Below are 20,518 nucleotides of genomic sequence, written 5' to 3'. Positions count from 1 at the left end.
TAGTTCAGAATAACAAGCCAATATATATGCAATATAAATGATCCTCCCCTTCTTCTTTTGCTTTTTTTTTTCGTTGTGTTAGTGCAGTATACTACTCATTCATTCATATGAACCAATTAGCTTTACAAAAAGGTCTTTCTGAAGTTAAAAATCTGGCAACCCAAGCATCAGTGATATACTCACATTTAAGAAATATTCTGTTTAGAGCTATCAAAAAAAAAAAAAAAAGGAAGCAGAAACTGCAAATAAATGGCAGGAGGAACAACCTTAAGTTGTCCCTCCTGCCTCCTCTCCCAATATAACACTGTGACATCCTTTAGTTTACCAAGGTACAGCTTGTACATAGAAACACTCTAAAGATTGTAGTAAAGAATAGTGAAGAATGAAATTATTGCCTCGTCCTTCCTAAATGTCCTTGCGTTGTAAGCTTCACTTTCTTAAGTGAACAAGCCTATGAAAATGCAATTTGATGCCATTTTGTTCAGTGGGATTGAAAGAAAATTCACAGACAACACATGTGATGCAAGTAAACCGCTTTTGATGTCATACCTGAAAGTACATGAAGTTGAGCAGCTTGTTCACCTCGGGTGCGAGTACTTCAACCGTTTTTTCATAGATCTCTACCCTATTTGGTTGCTCATTTGACTTGGGCTAAAGAGAAAAATGCAACATAGTTAGAGTTATGCAAACAACAAAGCAATAAAAAATAAGATAAAGATAAAAGGTTTTACCTGTGGAATGGCACGTGAGCAACACCTCCACGTATAAAGCATGACCGCATGCTCTTGTCCTTGCTCAAGCATTTCATTCTGCAACATATCAAGAGTGACTTGTTATGTTACGCTGAGGTGTTACAAAAAAAGTAATACATAAAAAGTGCACATATAAAAAACATAAGAGCCAGCCAGATCAACTTTCAGTGCAGCGCATGCAATTGTACACGTTAACAGTGTGCATCAAACACCAAAAGGTAACTTCTAAAATTTTATGACCGGGAAACTTTACCATGAAGATGGGAAACGCTGCAGAGGAGGGGTTGAATAATTATGACCACCCCATGATTTCTTTAACAAGCACCCAAATCAAAGCACACCACTGTTTCTGTGCCCACATGCTTAACTGCCCATACCATAAGTACCAAGTTACCAAGGTGGGTAAAACACAATAATGACATAAAATACACCACAGAAACAATCTAAAGCAATTTGCATATGTCTTGAAGCCATTTGCGGCAAGCTGTGAATAACATAAATAAGGTGTTAAAAAAATAAGTTGGGAATTTGGGTTGTTAACTTGCTCTTCGTGTCAGCGTGTGATTGCGTGGTTGATCTACTTCTTTCAGTATCTTTTCTTTATATTTTACATCAAAAATATTTTTTTCAAGAGGCTGGGTATGTGCTTTCTAATTGTGTAAGGCATGAACATGATGATGTTCTAATATTAGTGTTCCTGTAGAGAGATGGAAATGACATTTTATAAGGTAGGCAGAACTAAATTAGGCACAACAACTTCTTGAACTTCTGCGAAGTTGCACATATTTCTTGACTGTGACAATACAAGATGTGTGGTGAAAACAAGTTTCCAGTAAACAAAAATAAGTAGTGCCCCAAGAGGAAATTAAGATGAATAATTGCAGCTGACACAACCATAAAAGCTGGCATATTTATATGCAGTGCGTTCCTGCAAACTGCATTCCAAGAGTGGAAAAAAACATCGCATATCCCGTGAACACAAGACACAAGAAATCAGACAACAATACATGAATATCTCCTGCGGGAGTGTTCCAAAATGACACAGTGAAAGAGAAAAGCAGCATTTAAAATTTTTGCTTTTCATGCTGAAGTCATGAAAAATTCAGATTGTGAGAGAACATAAGTTGTTGTTAAGTATTTATCCAAACAGGATGGCAAGTTAACTGAGGTCTGTAAAGACAATGTTTTAAGTGACATGCAGCACACAAGATGAGACATGAGCAATAGAAGAGCTAGAAGACTTTCAGTAGACATATTTAAAGCAATTGGAAAGAAAGCTAGCTGTCCAGCCAACCGAGTTAGGACAATACACTTCGTACAGATACCTCGGTGCACACATGACATTGAATACTTTGGCATACATATTTAGCAATGTTGCAGACAAATCCAATTACTGCGCTGGGACCCTGGTGAACATAATGCTCACAATTACAAATACATTGCTAGATCCTATCAACACAATGATATATTGACAGATTGTGTTCGAGCATATTAATAGAGTAAGAGCTTACAAGCTCGGCATGGACGGTGGCTTCTTCAATGTACTTGGCGACTCCTGTGACAAATGCATTTCGGTCCTCAAAGTTCGTGTCGAAGTTGGCGTGATACACTATGCTGCAGGGCAGGGCTTCGATGCAGGGCTGTTGATCCGGTAGCGGCAACTCGTCCAACACATCGACGTTGGACAAGGCGTCGGCTAGCGTCACCTCCGCTGCCATGCTCCTGCCTGTTGCGTCGGTGGCAGCAGCAGTTTCGGTCCTCTGCTCGGCCGACTCTTCACCGCTGCCGACGCCGGGTTGTCCCGCGTCCTGCGACATAGTTGCACGGCGCCAAGCGAGTGAATTCGCTTTCGACGTATTTTCCAAGCTTCTCTAAACACTGGGAAATGTCGCACTCGACGGTAGAATATTCTGGAGCTGGACACACATCGCGCTACGTCTCAAGTGCGATAGCGTGGCCATCGCACTTCAGATGGGAGGGGCTTAGCGCTATCGCTTTTACGTATACATATCTCTTTCCAGCCAGCCGGAAGATGATACAAGACGCGTTAGTCAGCTTCCGAATCACACTCGCGCGATCACTACGGACAAACCACACGGGTACGGGCGGCCACGCAACACGCAGAGTGGACGCAAACTTTGTTTGGGCGCCTTATGGTTCTTATCACCACGCTTAGCAGACATGTTTACACTTGAGTACTGTTTTATTACCTGACATAGAACAAATTTCATCATATCGGGATCGAAACATGCTGAAGAAACATGGGGTTACTACTTGTTTCCGGAGTTCCCTTGCCCCACTATGTCATTTTTAATTAAAGATCGCTTAGCGAAGGCTCGCGGAAGCAAGACATGTGTGTAACCCGAAAACAGTTTGCTCTGAATATGATTCGGAAGCCGCTACAAACCTCAGCGAGGGAAAAACGCCAGCCTTGAACTACCGTCCCAGTAACTTTCGGCACTCCCCAACAGCCAAAAAGGCAGCCATTTTGATGCTTTTACAAGGAGCGCCATCTGATAGCATCAAAGCACTTCACGCGTAGTAAGAAACATCAAGCAACTATGGTTAAACAACACGAAACCTTTTAATTGTGCTAATTATGTGTCATTGAATCTTGCAAGCTATTTCAACCCACATTAATTCATCTAATAGTTTTCAGCATTGAAATATTTTGGCAGCGTCTTCTGCACTGTGCGGTGCAGCAGCTATCCCCACACAAAACTGGCTTCTGCACCGCAAAGAAGTGACGTCACTTAAAAAAATTATTACCTAAAGCTAATTAAATGTCTAAATTATTCGTGCTTATTGCGTTTAACCTACAAAACTTTTATTAAAAAGGTGTTTAACGATTAGTTCAGGTTTGTTATTTAAATACAAATTACAAGTATTTTGAATACAGGGGGCGCCACGGGCGCTGCAGCTAAAGGTAAACACTGCGAGATAGTAGCCGCCTGCGATGTGTTGATGGTGAAAACTCCGATGAAATCTTGGCCATGGCCTAGGCCACTCCCAAGGAGGACTGGAGTGTCGTCGCTGCGATAAACAGAAGGCTAAGAATCTCGCGTTATTTTTTCAATCATTGCATATCATATGTATTTCACAGGCCAGCTGCGACCTAAGCCAGCGTACATCGCGTCAGTAGTTAGAAAAATACTCGTAGGCTACATTAGTTGCGCGCAGTGCTGGTCGAGCAATTCTAGCCACCATATCGTCGCTGCTTCATGTGATTGCTAAATGCTTAGTTGAACCTGGTGGTTGGAGCTAGCGCGGCCATCCACCGCGCCGCAGCTTCATCTGAGTGTGTGCGCCATAAAGTTTCTCAGTATGATGTGCGGATTACAGTCGTCGGACGTACTGCATTTTCTAGATTGCAATGCCAAGCGTGGTGTTGTCAAAGGTGAAAGTGTTCTTGCTGCCGAGTTTTGCTTGTCGCGAAGGACAAGGTCGACGATGAAATAAATGCTTTCGCACGGTTCACGTGTGACTGACCGGACGCACATGCATGAAACCCCAGTGCGTCGGCGAAGTGTTCATACGATGGATGGAAAAAACTTTATTGTAATGTTCTTACGAAGCCTGTGATCTCCGAAGGCCAGAGCTACTGCATTGCCGTCTGTTTTGTCAAGTGCGAACACGTACGGCCGTTCTCATTCGTTGCTACGTGAATGCTCCCGTGCTGTCACAGGCCGCGCGTGTTTTTGAGCAACGCAGACAAGTAGATGGGCTAAAGCCGTCGGCACTTGCCCTTGGGCATTGTTTATCAAGTGCTGATCGCCGAGAACATTGCGGTGACACGTCAGTATTTTTAAAGAAAGCGGCCTGCCGGTTACCTCGTCAGGTGATGGTACACTGAGCGACATAAAAAAAGTTGCCCAAGACTACGTTGCGGTACACCTTTCTGTCATCAAGACTTTGATAAACCGTGGAAATCAACATTCCTGACACCTGTGCTGAAGAAACCAATGCAGCCAGCTGCATCCGAGTTTTTTGTGGCTTTTTGCGTCTCGCCGATTAAGAGCACTAATTCGCAAAACACTTTATCATAATAAATATAGTCAATCCTGCAAGCGTCATCGAAGATCCAATATTAAAGGGCCTGTGGACGGGACCACCACCAGCAGCAAGTTGGGCTAATGAGGAGGCGCAAATGTTAAAACAATACATGCGTGAACAAAAAAAAAATAAAAGTAGTATTGATAACTGCAATGGGATTTGAACCACCGACCTCACCAGTTTATGTGTTGGTTAAACCAACTACGCCACAGCTGCCGATCGGTTTGAGGTGACAAACAAGCCTGTTTTGTATTGTTGTCACGCGAAACCTAAATAATATTTTTGTTCACTTTTTCGTTTGGACGTAATTTTAACGGCTTTTATTGTTATGTCTAGACGTACCGCTAGACACTCCCGACTATTCAAACAAAGCGCCTAACCGGAAAATGCAACACGTCACTTCCGTGCAGCGCAGCAGCCGTTTCTGTGTGGGGATGGCTCGCGCGGCGCAGCAGTCTCTGCCAGATATTTTAGACTAATCTAACCTTGTAATGCCCAAATTATTATACATGCCACGCCGTTTTTATAATGCGGAGTTATTTCATAGAAAATGTATACACCAGCGCAGTGCTTGAAACACATTTGATGTGCTACTGGACAGCTTGCACTGTCTACTGTATTTTACTGAATGACCAGCGAGTGAAGCACCGGCACGCCCTTTCAGGTATTGGCGCCTGCCGCTATGCGCCCTGTGGCGCTGCAACTTACCTCATCCGCACAGGTTACTGGCGACCAAAAATTGGGTCGCCGCGCTTTTTTTTTTTTTTGTGGTTTGCTCGCGCGAAGCATTCGTCCGACCATTCGTTCATGCTTCCGTCCGTCCATGCGTCCATCTGTGTGACCGTTCATGCGTCCGTCCGTCCGTGCGTGCGTCTGTTCGTGCGTAAGTCCCTGCGTTCGCCCATGGATGCATCCGCCCCTGCGTCCGTTCATGCATCCATCCATGCATCTGTCTGTGTATCCGTTCGTCCATCTATTCAACACTCTAAGTACAACCATCTCGCATCTTTTCACCACATGTTTCGCATATAGAAGCACAACCATCCAGCGGACATTCCAAGGACTAAACGAGAGGTGGCACACGTACACTTTCTTACGGCTTGCGCTTCGGGTCTACTTCCCACTTTTAATTACCTCGAGTTCATGGTATATACTAGTTCACTGTATTCATGGCACTACGGCACAACGCTCGCTAAACCTTTCTAAAACTAAGGAGGTTACACCCAGCGAGTATAACGTAGCAACCCTTTCTTGTCAGATATTGCTCAACGTACATGCCAATGGCTGCTAATGGGGATCGCAGCGTGCGCATTAACTAAAAGCCGGATGCTCCTGTCTTTCATTCCCCTTTAGCAGCCATTGGCATGTACATTGACAGCGGCGGCGCCAGGGGGGGGGGCAAGGGTGGGCTGGAGCCCCCCCAAAATTCTCGCCTGCCCCCCCTATGCCCACCCAAGTGCTCGGAAGCATATATTGAAAACCTAGTAGGAGCAGAGCTAGCTTGCCCCCCCGGAGGAACTCACTTTTCGTGGTTGCCCCCCCAGTAAAAACATCCTGGCACCGCCCCTGTACATTGAGCATTATTTTTTTATTGTTCAACAACGCACAGAAGAAATCTCTCACCGGCACCACCTTAGAGGTCAAAATGTTATACTTGTTACATACTACAACGGTTACGAGTGACGAACGGGTGCCGTTATAAAAAGCTTAGTCCCTGAAATGCAGCCATACTGTGCTGCGCGTTGGGGTACAAGTCTTGTCGATGCGCTTATGGTTGAAGATTACGAAAATGACAGATATCACAGTGCACAGGACACATTGTTGACAGAACGAGCACAAACTTCAATTGGTCTTTTATTCATGCGTATTAGATATACTTAAATGTTCATAAAAGCACGTGGAAAGAGATTAGTACACAAAGCTTTGAGTACAAGCTAGCCTATTATAGCCTTGACAGAGTATTTTCGGAGGTGGTGGCGCTAGTGGTATTTTAAATATATTTATCCTAGAACAAGAAGAAAAAAAAAGGGGGGGGGGTGTCACAGAACGAGCGCTCAAAATGGGCGCGCCGCCAAATTCTTGCGATAACGCGCCGGAGTGACGCCGCGAGGCCAACGGAAAAAAAAGAAGAAAACAAACATCTAAAGGCTCCCCGGGCACGCGACGCTCTCCCCTCGGAAGCGTGGCTTCGCCGATGAACCTCCTCACCCCACAGTGGCGGCCGGGCAAGCACTGGAAAGTTCTAGAAGGAAAGGGGCGTGTTCTGCCGGGTTGAGTCATCGGTCGGGGACGGCCCTCGTACAGTGTCGCGCCTCTCCCCAGCCTTCGCTGCGTATCGCGCCGACGAAAGGACGAGAACCTTCTGGAAGGTCGCGCGGAAGGTATTTAACTGAGCAGCGGAGATGAGAGATCAGGAGAAGACGGAAGTTAGCGCAAGAGCGCGTAGGGTACCCCGCCGTGTAGTCGGCGAAGGTTTTGTCCGTAGGGACAAGGCAGGAGAAGTGAAGTTTCCTGGAAGAGAAACTTCGAAGGAGAAGACGGAAGTTAGCGCCAGAGTGCGTAGGGATTCCGCCATGTAGTCGGCGAAGGTTTTGTCCGTAGGGACAAAGCAGGAGAAGAAGAGGATTTCCACCTGAGGGGTGAAGGCTCGAGCTACAGGCAAGAGAGTGTGTTTACCGCTATCGAGCGAAGACGCGTGGCGACAGCTGCGTGTGTGAAGCCGACGTGTTCGGGCGAAGAAGTTTGAAGCTTGGAGAGTGGCCAATTGAAGACGCGAGGTTTCCTGGAAGAGAAACTTCGAGGGCGCGGAACGACAGCACCGGTGGACTTTAAGTGAGTGATTCTCGGAAGAGTATCATCCAGACTTTTGTTCCAAGAACTTTGGACTGGATAGGTTTTCTATCTGTTTAGTCTTTAAGTGTCTTGGTTGTTCAATGCATGCGACTGCATTGTAGAGCGTATCGTTGTCTGTGTCTGTTGTTTTGAGTGTCGCTGATTGTACTGTGTAGTACGTTGTTTGATTGGTGACGTATTGTATGTAACTATTGTGGAGTGTGCATTCTTGTGTATTGTTTTCGATCTGCCATTTTTGAGAATATATTATTCGTTTTGTTTATCAACTCTCGGCTCTGACTTGTTCTTTGGGCCACAACCGGCGTCCGCTGGCGCGCCAAAAAGGACCACTTCTAAATTGTCCACGCTTTCGTGGTGCGGTTCGGGGGGCCAATACTTCGGCCCTTGTAATTAGCCCGGGATCGCCTCCCTAATTAACGGGACTTGTGTGACAGGGGGAGATGGACCGGTACGAGTGTTGGCTGCGTTATTTCAGAGGAAGTTGGCGGGGATTCCTGAGGCGTTGTCTTGAGATACTGCAGCTAGCCTTGACCACGCTGTGTACTAGACGAGGGCAGTGAAATGAACCAGGTGGCTGCGCTGCATCTCGGCTAATTCTAACGGGGGTGACAGTAGAGGTGGCGCTGTAGTCCCCCCATGGTACTGAAGTACAGTGTCTAGAAATATATTATTTTCTAGGCACTATAACTGAAGATCTCACGAGCGTCTACAATGGGAGCGCGTGCGCCGTAGTCAGCGAACGCGCTTAATTTCTCGTTTTTAGCGCGTTTAATGCGTTTCCGAGGCCTTTATTAGTGTATGAACACTTGCTAGGCGCCACGGTGCACGAGTGAAAATACGGGCACGCCAAAATTGCGTCGAGACATTCACTGTTTCAAAAACATGCCGACCCACACACACACACACACACAAAAAAAAAAAACGTCCGACGGAATTTGCAGGGATCCTTGCTTCTCACTCAAGCACCGCTTTGAGCTGCGCTACGTCATAAGTGGCTTCTGGCGAGCTATACAAAGAGAGTAGAAGTATCGAAACCACGATTAAATCATACGATCATTTTGTCGGCAGTCTCTACGATATAGCACAGTTTTCCTCATATGAGTCTACATGCGCTCGATTGTATCACGAGAAAACCGAGAGTAAGAAACGTTGTCACAACATTTATATGAGTGACTACTCAGTTTTATCATGCCAGTTTTGCGGAGGCTAATAAATATTGCTTTCTGAAAGGTTTATTACATAATAAACATATTAAAACACACAAACAATAAAAGTGCCAATTGTTTATATGTCCTGTCTGTTAATTTGCTTAAGTTCACTGTAGCCAGTTCTCATTTTGTATCGACAGCTTAAATTTTGCTGCTTTCCAAATATTCTATTGGTGCAACGCTATTGCAAGTCAGCAAATTTGACGATGTTTTGTATAATAAGCGTAGTTCTGTTATTAAGTGTCAAGAGTGCATAGGCAGGCAGTGGTGCGTCTAGTTTTGAGAAATTTAACTTGTATATGTAACCAGTAAGCACACACACACACACTCACACACACACACACACACACACACACACACACACACACACACACACACACACACACACACACACACACACACGTTTTTCCATGTTTTGACAATAATAATGAGATCTAACAGACAATAATGCCAATGAATGTATGAGGGGAGTTATTAGACCCAAATTTAATGTAAATGTGAATAGAAAAAGCGGATGAAAAGATAACTTGCCATGAGCAGGAACCGAGCCTGCGACCTTCGAATAACGCCGTTTTTAACGCCGTTAGACTTGGTGCCGTTAGGTTGTATACGAGGGACTATTGGTCAGCTGTCATCTCGTCATCTCGTAAAAGGTTCACGTGCTACGTGACGCCAAACAGGCTCATAAAGAGTGTGCCACACTCGCCGTCATGGCTACAGGTGGCGCTGCCTGACACTCCCACGTTTAGATTCACATATAAACCCGATAAATTGGCTGGGGGGATAGCCGCCATGGTAGCTCAGCATCGAACGCGTTATTAGAAAGTCGCATGTTCGGTTCCTGCTCACGGCAAGTTATCTTTTCACCCACTAATTCCCTGCGCATGAGGGCGGCCGTCCTGGCCGCAACATGTCACCATGCAATACCCTGCTACCATTTTTAGGCGGTGCATTTCTCGTCCAACTACGTTAGACTTGAACTAGCTTTAAAACGTCATATTGTCGAAAAGGTGAAATTTACAGTGTGCATTTGTACAGCGACACGCTATATTCAGCTTCGCCAACTGTAAACCTTCGGCGCAAGGCTACCCAGATTTTTTTTTTGGGGGGGGGGGGGGAGAAGGTTGCAGCATAACGACTAACTTTGACAATAGGTGGTCGCTGTGAATTTGTGTAAATATTTTAGTATACCCTGAGAAGTTAAATTACGAAAACATTTCGTGGTGTAGGGGGCTCATATTCCCTTCCTCTCCCCTCTTTCCTGCTTCTGCGTGCATTTGACATGGTATTTGTTTTTTAATCTCACGGCTTTCTGAGCGCAGCTTACTTCCAATAAATGGGCTCAGTTATTCTGACCATTGTAGACACCTACCAACGAAGCAAGAGTTAAGACAGAAGAAATCGGTATAAGACACACCCTTTTTGAATTAATTTCGATCTCTCACAAGGGCTTTTAGGGAGCTCAAATTCAGTAGATTGGCGTATCGTACTTCAAAGGCTATGCCATCATGTGCTAGACATGAATGATGGGCAGGCAGGAGAAAATCTGCACCGAAAAAACATGCCGGAAAAGCCGAAGTGCATAGCAGTTCCTGCGCGCGGCTATTTCAGTACTATTCGACTGCAGCGCCGCCACTTCGGGCAACGCGGAAGGGATCAGGCGGCGAGGCGTGGTCACGCCACTCAACACTTCTAGTACACTCTAACCACACGCTGAGTGTGCCGGCGACAGTTTCAAAGTGCCATACCCAGGCTAATACGCACTGGTCGCATCTAAACTTCCGTTATGTGCTCCTTGCAGCTTCACTGGTCGTCGACATGGTCATATTAAGATTCCGCCAACAGCATGTCGTAAGTCGTGCCAGCAGCGTTTTATCTGAAAAAAAAAAGAAAATAAAGAAAAGCGACCCACATATATATATGCTGGCCCTTGGTTATATTAATATGAGCCGTAGTCCTTGCGGTCCAAACAGAATTCTTAGACTCTGGCTTAAAAAAAAGTAAGCTTCTATTTGAGGAAAAGATTTAACAGTCCTATTTCAAGTTCAAGCAACAACCGCATAAACTATAGCGCTCTCTCTCTTCCATTCGCATATAGGCGGGGAAGAGACGCAAGGCTGAGAAACGAAGACAACGCAAGTTTAAACCACGTGACTTTCCTGCGATTTCGTCTAAAGCGCGAACGGGCGATAAAACCGATTCGATTCCATCCAGAGCGCGTGCACACACACACACACACACACACACACACACACACACACACACACACACACACACACACACACACACACACACACACACACACACACACACACACACACACACACACACACACACACACACACACACACACACACACACACACACACACACACACACACACACACACACACACACACACACACACACACACACACACACACACAGGCGTGTCTAATATGATCATTATTGGTCTGAAAGATTATTGGTACGTTTCGTGCACCTTATGAGTCTTTAACAGTAGTAAATGCGACACCACACTCTTGACGATAGTTATAGCGCGAGAACAAGACGACACAGAGACAAGAAGGACACGAAAGACTTGTCTCTGTGTCGTCGTTTTGTTCTCGCGCTATAACTATCGTCATGCCATACCAACTAGCCCAAGCTGCCACACCACACTCTTGTTGGAAAAAGGTATTACGTCTACATGCAAAATAATTAGAATGAGAGTGAACAAAGAGAAAACCTCTTTCTTCAGACGCTTTGCTTCTCGGCGTTCACTGCACAGCTTTATCACCGGACGGGCAATATGAACATGAATACAAGGCCTCGTACATTTCTGTATATCGCCAATCGGCGACTTCGCGGGGCCACAGAAGCCGAGCGCTAGAGAAACTTAGCCACGCGTGGCATGCGGAGCAGGTCGTCTATACACACACGACCGCGCCATGTGTGCAAAGGCATTGCACTTTGTACAGAGGCGCGCGCCGCTTTCCTTCCACTTCGATGGATGGGTGGGTGGGTGGATGGATGGATATGGATCGAAGAAAAAAGCCACGCATGTACGCTCTAGAGATCGAGTCTCACTGGGGAAAAAAAAAATTGAAAGAAATCTATACCCGTTTTCTCCGAGCGGGTGTCGCCTCAACCTGCCGCATTCTTTCTTTCTTTCTTTCTTTCTTTCTTTCTTTCTTTCTTTCTTTCTTTCTTTCTTTCTTTCTTTCTTTCTTTCTTTCTTTCTTTCTTTCTTTCTTTCTTTCTTTCTTTCTTTCTTTCTTTCTTTCTTTCTTTCTTTCTTTCTCTGAGGTTTCACCTCATCTCACTCTCCTCTTCGAAAGTCTGGGCGTTGACCATCGGACACGGTCGGTTGGTGGATTCCTTTTCGCATGACCGATTTCCCGCGCATTTTTTTTCCTCACTCGTACGCGCGCGCTGTACGCTCACAGACTGCGGTGCGGCTATCCCGATTTAACGCGGTGAACGCGAATTCAGGCCTCCGGCAGTGCCATCAAAAAATGAAAAAGAATAGTTTCACTGAGCTGTGTTTTTCTTTTCTTTTTAGAAGCAACAAGACCCCACGTTCGATCCTCTCATGTACACATACGCGCAATTCGTAGATATAGTACAGGTTCATTTTGTTGTTTTCGTTGCCCGTTGATTATTTTGAGATCCCCAAAAAAGATCTAAAGAATATAATGATTCGAAGGACTGCTGAGGTAACGCGCCGATGTATATAATTGCGTTAGCGTAAGCCCGGTGAACGTGCGTCAACAACAACAACAACAACAACAACAACAACAACAACAACAACAACAACAACGACGACGACGACGACGACGACGACGACGAGGACGACGACGACGACGACAACAACAACAACAACAACAAGAACGACGACGACGACGACGACGACCACAAGAAGAAGAAGAAGAAGAAGAAGAAGAAGAAGAAGAAGAAGAAGAAGAAGAAGAAGAAGAAGAAGAAGAAGAAGAAGAAGAAGAAGAAGAAGAAGAAGAAGAAGAAGAAGAAGAAGAAGAAGAAGAAGAAGAAGAAGAAGGTGCAATCGCGACCTCACGCGCTCAGACCGTGAAGGAACGAAAACCTGATAAAGACAGAAACAATCGTAAACAGCAATGAATACGACCTACGTGGTGGGTGGCTCGTATATATTCTAGACGTCGCTGGAGGTGTGCGTACGTACGCGAAAGAATAAAAAAAATATACATAATGCGTAGGCGCGACTAATTGCTCCTCCGCCTTGTATCCCGAAACTGGGGGAGAAAAGATGAAGCGCGGCCAATCGGACGGCCTAGTTTTTAATCATCATGGCTAGCGAGCGCGCGCGCATGATACTCAAAGCAACGAGTACAGCGTACGTCATCGGCATTTATAAGGTATACATGCCATAAGGCATAGTGCTTTGAGCACATAACGACCTCTATACAGCCCATACGTACGAAGCTTGAGACGTTATGAGTGTATTTTGTATACAGCTTTTAAAAGGAGGAAAAAGAGTGTGCGTGTGTGTATGAGAGAGAGAGAGAGAGAGCACGGGTATGAAAGGTGATTTCAGTTACTTACCGACAGGTGCTGTGAAACTTCGTTAATTTGGTGTCATATCGTTGATTACCTGATTTTTCTATATTCCAGAAGACATTTGTCGGAAAAGATGTGGACGTTTGTATTTGGGTCGCTAGACGTCCATATATATATATATATATATATATATATATATATATATATATATATATATATATATATATATATATATATATATATATATATATATATATATATATATATAGTGAGCGGGAGAGCGCCTTATCGAAAGCATTAAAAAGACAGTAAACAAACGTCTGTGGCATAAAGAAAGAACTGATTTTTTTTTTCATGCGTACATCTCGTACACACAAGAGACGCGTGCAAATGCCAAAATTTCAGCCGTCCTCCGAATTTATTTTCAATGCGACCACGGCGCCAGACTCCCTGCTTGTCACTTGCCCGTGATCCGAACCTTAAAAGCTTGAAAGGGGAAGGAGAGGGCTTAAAAAGTTCCGTCTGGTATAGCTGCCAGACAGGATGGCCAACAGTCCGTTGGCAACGGATGAGAGCCTATGCTAAGCTCCAAAAAGAATAACCTGGGCCAGCGCCCGGGGGGCTCTGCTCTCCATGAAGCGTGACCCTATACACCAAGCAGCTCGGAGGGGTCCCGCAGTCACCCCGTACTCTACGCCTATGCCCTGAAGTATTCATTACATGGTAGAAATGTCCTCAAGGTATATGCCATGTCCTTATTGCGTCCTCATAACGGCCTTCGCAAGATTATACTGAAAGCATTTTTTCCCCAGAACCTTTTGGATACAAGTCATCGCCCGAGAAACGTTCACAACAGAAAATTCTGAGGACATTTTATATGTATGTATAGCTTTTATCGCACATGTAACAAACTGAGAAGCAATGGTTTAGCACGCATGTATGTCTGCATATACGGAATTTGTCGGCTTGTATCGCACCGGCTGCAGTCAGCTTTTTTTGCCCATTTTCACTTCCTATTTCTTCTGTAATTATGCATAAGGCCTCCAAACATATGCATAAGGCCTTCAAGCTTCCCTTACATCCGATATTACTTATCTTCACCACAAGGCTAAAATTGCTGGCCACTGCATCACGTTCCAGTGGACACCTGACCATCCTGGTGTTTCGCGAAACGAAAAAGGGGATGAAGCTGCCCGAAATGGACACATGCATATCGGTAGAATACGTTTTACCATAGGCGTACGCACAGGGAGGAGCAGACACCCCCCCCCCCCCCCCTGTCACCTTAGAGGCGGGAGGGCACGAAATCAGCCCAATACATCGGCATAATACGGAGGGGGGATGCTATGACGAACCTTCACCCCCCTCCCTCTGAAATGAACCCTGTGCATGCACACCAATGCATTTGACCAAATTTGACGATTCGAACCTTCCGAAAAAAAAAAGCCTATCAAAAAAAAAAAGAAATCCTCTAGAATCTGGCGTTTTTCCAAGATAACTTACATGTGTTTTTATAACCCACAATTGAGAGTGAAACTTTCTCGAGCATTACCTCGCCACCTGTGTCATCATCTTCGACTGAATGTGGCAAGAACGAAGACTCAATTGTTCTGCAAAGGACCTACCATTAATCTCTTAAGGTGATAACGATGGCGGCGTACAGAAACAGGCGAATACATATCACTTGAATGCCCCGCGTACCTCCACGGACGAATTGTTTCACTGACAAATGAACATGATTTGCCACCATTCGTTAGTGTTACGCAGCGTGTTAGGTTCGATGTCCGGCCCTTCAATACGGCGACGGGTTTAAGGGTTATTATATAATAACCTGTCATGAATAGGACGCATTCAGGAAAACATCGATGATCACCTATTGCCAATAGACAAGTCTAACTTACGTGGAATCTTAATTTGTAAATATCATTATCAGGTTCACTCGCACATGTCACATTTGTTTACATTTTTGCTTATTATTTTATTTCTTTTTTGAAATCTAATCTCATTCACCTTCCCACAGAGTCCAGTGGTTACGAACAAGACGGCCAAATTCGCTGCTATTGCAACATACTCTCTCTGTCTCTGCCAGTATGTGTTAAGTTTACAAGGTTTTTTTTTTTTTTCAACATACTGCCACTTGAGGGGACACTAAAGACAAATAATGACTTGGTTTAGATTGACAATCTGCACTCTGAGAGCTCTAATGCCATGTTTCCCTATTAAAAGGTAATTATTCGCTGAGAAAATCAAGGTTGAAGCTTCATATTTAAATTTCGCGCCGAAATATCTACACGTGACGTCAAAAATTTCAAAATGCTTTTTTTTTTCCATATCTTCACGACCGTGCCTTGATGAAATTTTCTGAAACTTCGTAATCTAGGGTACATGGAACCCACAAATGACAATGTACCTTATTTTTACCGACTATAGACGCCACGTAGGACCCAGTATAGACGCTTTCAAAATCTATGACGTCACGGTGTTTGAAGGTGGCGTCTCCACCCGTATTTTGTTTTTACGCGTTTTCTGGCTTACCAAGCGTCTATAGTAGCTGTAAGAGGGGCGTTTTCAGAATTGTGAAATTGCGCTTTACTAATACACGAAAACATCGTTTTGCTCTTTAGGACAACCTCTACGGCAACGGTATACAACAAGCACTGCTATAGCAAGCACTATAACAACAGCACGTCTATAGCAAACGTGCGGAGGACCAATATACGACCAATACCAAGTAAGTATGGGTTTTCTGAAAATTGAGTTGGTTAGCGGTTCTTCTGGCTGCGTGTGTAGTGCATTTTTGCTGGCACTTGCTAGCTTCGTTAAGGAAAACACGGCAACTACAAGACCCAGCAAGACATCTTTTAATCATAGAGGCATGGTATAATTGTTGTTCAGGTGCGCGTGCTTATATATTTTATATAACGCGGATATGGACGGCGCACACATGAGTTACTATATACGGAGCGACGCTTAATGTCAACACGCTGCCTACACTATAGAGGTCGCTGAAGAATCAGACGACCTAATCGGCAGTAATTGGCACGGCGGCCCCACCGACGCCACCACATCCCGCGCTGCCAGCGCAAACCTAATTAGACAGACAAAAAGAGAGAAAAGAAAGAAAAAACAAGAAAAAAGGTGCCCTTATGTGCCGCGAGCCGTGTTTTATGTATATGAAACCGGAAGCAGTAAAGAGCACGTGATCATCGGCCATTTGGACGCGGCCTTGTTATTAACGCACTTCGTTCAGGGAAAGAACGTCTCGGAGAGATGAGAGAGACAAAATCTGCGTCGCGCATGATGCTTATTTTCTGCATACTTATCCGCAATTATGAATGCCCCCCAAAAAATATCAATTTCATTTATAATTTCGTCATCCACTGCGGTAGCTTATTAGTGTCTATGACGTTTCGATGTTGAACACTGGTGCTCAGGTTTGATACGCAACACCGTGGCTACCTCATTACGATGGAAGGGGATTGCAATATGTGATTGAGAGGAAGTTTTCGTTCTTTTTTATTTTCATTCTTACTATTATTGATTTTTTTTTATAAAACAGGAAGCCGCGGGTAAATGCTGAAATGTCTGACAAACGCCTCAGCTCCCCTCATCTGACAGAAAAGTATTATAACAGGAACCATAGCAACTTATATATCCCAAGTCAGGTACACCAGCAGCTGTCATGTAAAAGCAGATAGTCAGCAAAAACGATGTTATGCAAAACACCATTCACAATTAATTAAATGTCACTTAGTTACCTTATTGAAATACTTTGAAAGGCGCATAAATATTAACATGCGCTGAGTTGAGTAAACTTTTTTTGGCCAATGGTAGTTACTATGCCGAATGTGCTCCACCCCATTCTTATTTCTCTATAGTCGGCTACAACCTAAGAAAAAATACACGAACCACCCCCAGTACTGAAGCACACATGTCATTCATCTGTGCAACAGAGCAATCATAAGCAATTTACGTTCTAATCTTAACCACAATTTTGCTGCTAATGCAAGTACTATGCACATCATAAATTAAAAGTTCATCTGTCCTTGTTAGAGCTAAACGTCTTGCAGAGTAGTGAATTATAAATTTTTAATGAAATTTGCAGAGAAGTGAAAATTTTTCAGTGTTAACGAAAGAAACATGAGGCGTGATATGACTGAAATCTGTATGACGTCACGTAAGTAGGCGACTGCAATTTGGTAAGACATATATGCCAATTCTGCCTGAAGGGGACTGTGACCGCTATGGGCGGGGCTTACATTTATTCTTAGCCTGTAACCGACTACAGTTACTTCAATCACATGGTTTGGCTCCACGGTTACCAGAACTGTCCTAAATATATATGATATTTTACAACTTCAAGTGCACTGCTATCTATCTCGAAGCGCTGTTCTCTTGCATAGTTGTTTTACGTTACTCTTGTTTTCTGCAGAATAATTTTGAGACCTACCTTGTTGTTCTCCTTATGATAATTCAGTAATCATCAATTGCAATTCGTTGTCTGAGTTATTCAGCAATGCCATCGGTGAAGCGCAGATTAATAAGGTACTCTCCGTTAACTCCTATGCCTAACTCTTCCCATTCTAGGTTTCTGAAAACCTCTTGTAAGCACGTGGTAAATGGCATTGGGGAGATTGTATTACCTTGTCTTGCACCCTTCTGTATTCTGTCGCTTTCTTTATGAAGCACTATGATGGCGGTTGATCCTCTGTTGATTTCTTCCAGGATGTTTATATAAGCTTCGTCGACGTCCTGATTCTACGGCGTCTGCATGACTGATGATATTTATACTGAATAAAATGCCTTCTCGTAATCTATGAAGGCTATGTATAGTAGTTGGGTGCATTTCTTAGCATTTCTTTATCACCTGATTGATAGTATGAATGTGGTCAATTGTTGAATAGCCTGCTCAAAATACAGCTTGATCCTTCGGTTGATTGAATTCTAATGTTGTCTTAATTTTGTTATAAATTACCTTTGTAAATTGCTTGTGTACGACGGCAAACCCTCAAATCATGAATGGTAATCTGCCAATAACCCTCGAGAGGAAGGTAAAAAAATTCGGCAGATCCCACGTACCTCACAATCGACGTTATGTGAAGCATGCGGAGGGAAGGTGACCGTGTTGAAATTTTTTATTGAGCGACACGTGATGAAATAGCGCTAAATATACGTAGAAATGTTGCACGCACAGACATAAGTTGAAGAGTTGCAGATGTTTATATAACCAATTGTTTGAACCTACGCAACAATGCCAACTGGAACATGCGTATTAGCAACACCAGAAGCTGATATGAAGCACTGATGCTCACGAGCATGCTGACCCTGTACACTGATACATAAATCAACTTCAGCGCATGACAACGAATTACAATTGACGTTAACGCGATGTGACGGCTGTATCAAAGGAGTGAACATGTAATGTTTATAAAATTGGGTAGGCAGCACTGCAACCACTGTTGACGTTTCACGAAGATTGGCGTCTATTTGAGAAGTAGTTCCGAGACCTGGCGTAGCTCTGTGGTAAAATGCTTCATTGCGACGCAGAATGCTTGGGTTTTGGTTCCAGCTGGGACCCTGACATTTATTCTTTGCATTCGTCCGGTCGACGTTGCCGATGTCGGGTATTTATTAACGCTTGCTCGTTAAAATTGCCCATGTGTGTTCTCGTCGTTCCTGGGTAGATACCATGGTGTAAGATACAAACACTTTAAGTGTCCATCACCAGTAGCACATACCGGCATACCAGCGGCACATAGCCGCCTGTGGGTATGTGCCACAGTCTGGCGGCAAGTGTACGCGACGGGATTATGACGTTATTTATGTCTTGACCAGCGCGTTATATTCGTCAAACCATCTTACTCTCCCATAGTAATTTCTGTTCACGCCAAGTTAGGGGGGTGATCACGAGAGCACCCAAACGTAAGCGGATAGATAGATAGATAGATGGATAGATAGATAGATAGATAAATAGATAGATAGATAGATAGATAGATAGATACATAGATAGATAGATAGATAGATAGATAGATAGATAGATAGATAGATAGATAGATAGATAGATAGATAGATAGATGCGCTCAAAGTCACCGAAGTTCGCTAAGAAATGTTTCGCCTTTAATAACAGCTGGATCTTGCCGTTACTTACCTACGAAGCAGAAACTTGGAGGCTTACTAAGAGGATCGAGCTTAAATTGAGGATGACGTAGCGAGTGATAGAAAGGAGAATGGTAGGGGTAACCTTAAGAGAAAAGAATGGAGCAGAGTGGATCAGAAAACAAACGGGGGTTAAGGATATCATAGTAGAAATCAAGAAGAAGAAGAAGAAATGGGCATAGTCCGGGCACGTAGCACGTATATAATAATCGCTGGTCATTAAAAGTAACTGACTGGATTCCCAGAGAAGGCAACCGGGTAAGGGGAGACAGTAAGTTGGGTGGGAAGATGAGATTAAGAAGTTTGCGGGTATAAAGTGGCAGCAGCAAACACAGTATCGAGTTGACTAGCAAAACACGGGAGAGGGCATTGTCCAGCAGTGGGCGTATATAGTCAGGCTGATGATTACATTACTATGGCCGGGGCTAGGCTACCAGAGATCCACCGTTCGAGGAACATCTTCCGTCGTCTTCGGCGACGGCCCTGGCCACGGGCTACTCCTGGTCTTCGGGAGCCTCACTGAGGACGGCGGCTGGTCAGCCCTCCTCATCGCATTCTCAAAGTACATGGGCCATCTCGGCACGTGGCTGCATTATCAAGAGTTCGACGTACATGGAATCTTTAATTTCTGTTCGTCGTAGTTGGTACGACAGTACTGATCTCGTTGTTATATAGGTCAGATTTGCACCCTGTGACGGCAGCCAAATTAGCCCGGGGCATATACTTCTCGCCACACCGTTATGAGACAAAAAATTGCGCCATTGATTTTATTTTCCAGAATATCTGTTGCTCTAGGCAGAATGTGCACTCCCCTTAACACACACACACACACACACACACACACACACACACACACACACACACACACACACACACACACACACACACACACACACACACACACACACACACACACACACACACACACACACACACACACACGCACGCACACGCGCGCACGCACGAAAGCATGGCACA

General features: G+C 44.4%; 1 protein-coding gene across 1 annotated transcript in view; it reads right to left on the bottom strand.

Annotated features, from left to right (window-relative positions):
* Cyfip (Cytoplasmic FMR1-interacting protein Sra-1) overlaps positions 1–3,260 on the bottom strand; it is a 54,656-nt gene extending 51,396 nt beyond the window's left edge. The window contains exons 1-4 of the mRNA XM_075887273.1: positions 3,160–3,260; positions 2,264–2,560; positions 732–809; positions 550–651 (exon numbers count right to left, since the gene is read on the bottom strand). Coding sequence (XP_075743388.1) covers positions 550–651; positions 732–809; positions 2,264–2,470 — 387 coding nt within the window. The 5' untranslated portion in view covers positions 2,471–2,560; positions 3,160–3,260. The remainder of the gene's footprint in view (positions 1–549; positions 652–731; positions 810–2,263; positions 2,561–3,159) is intronic.
* Between the last annotated feature and the right edge of the window lie 17,258 nt (positions 3,261–20,518).

This window comes from Rhipicephalus microplus, chromosome 2 (assembly GCF_043290135.1).
Source record: "Rhipicephalus microplus isolate Deutch F79 chromosome 2, USDA_Rmic, whole genome shotgun sequence".
Lineage (NCBI taxonomy): Eukaryota > Metazoa > Arthropoda > Arachnida > Ixodida > Ixodidae > Rhipicephalus > Rhipicephalus microplus.
Note: the sequence above shows the minus strand (reverse complement) of the source record. Positions and strands in the feature narration are given on the sequence as shown.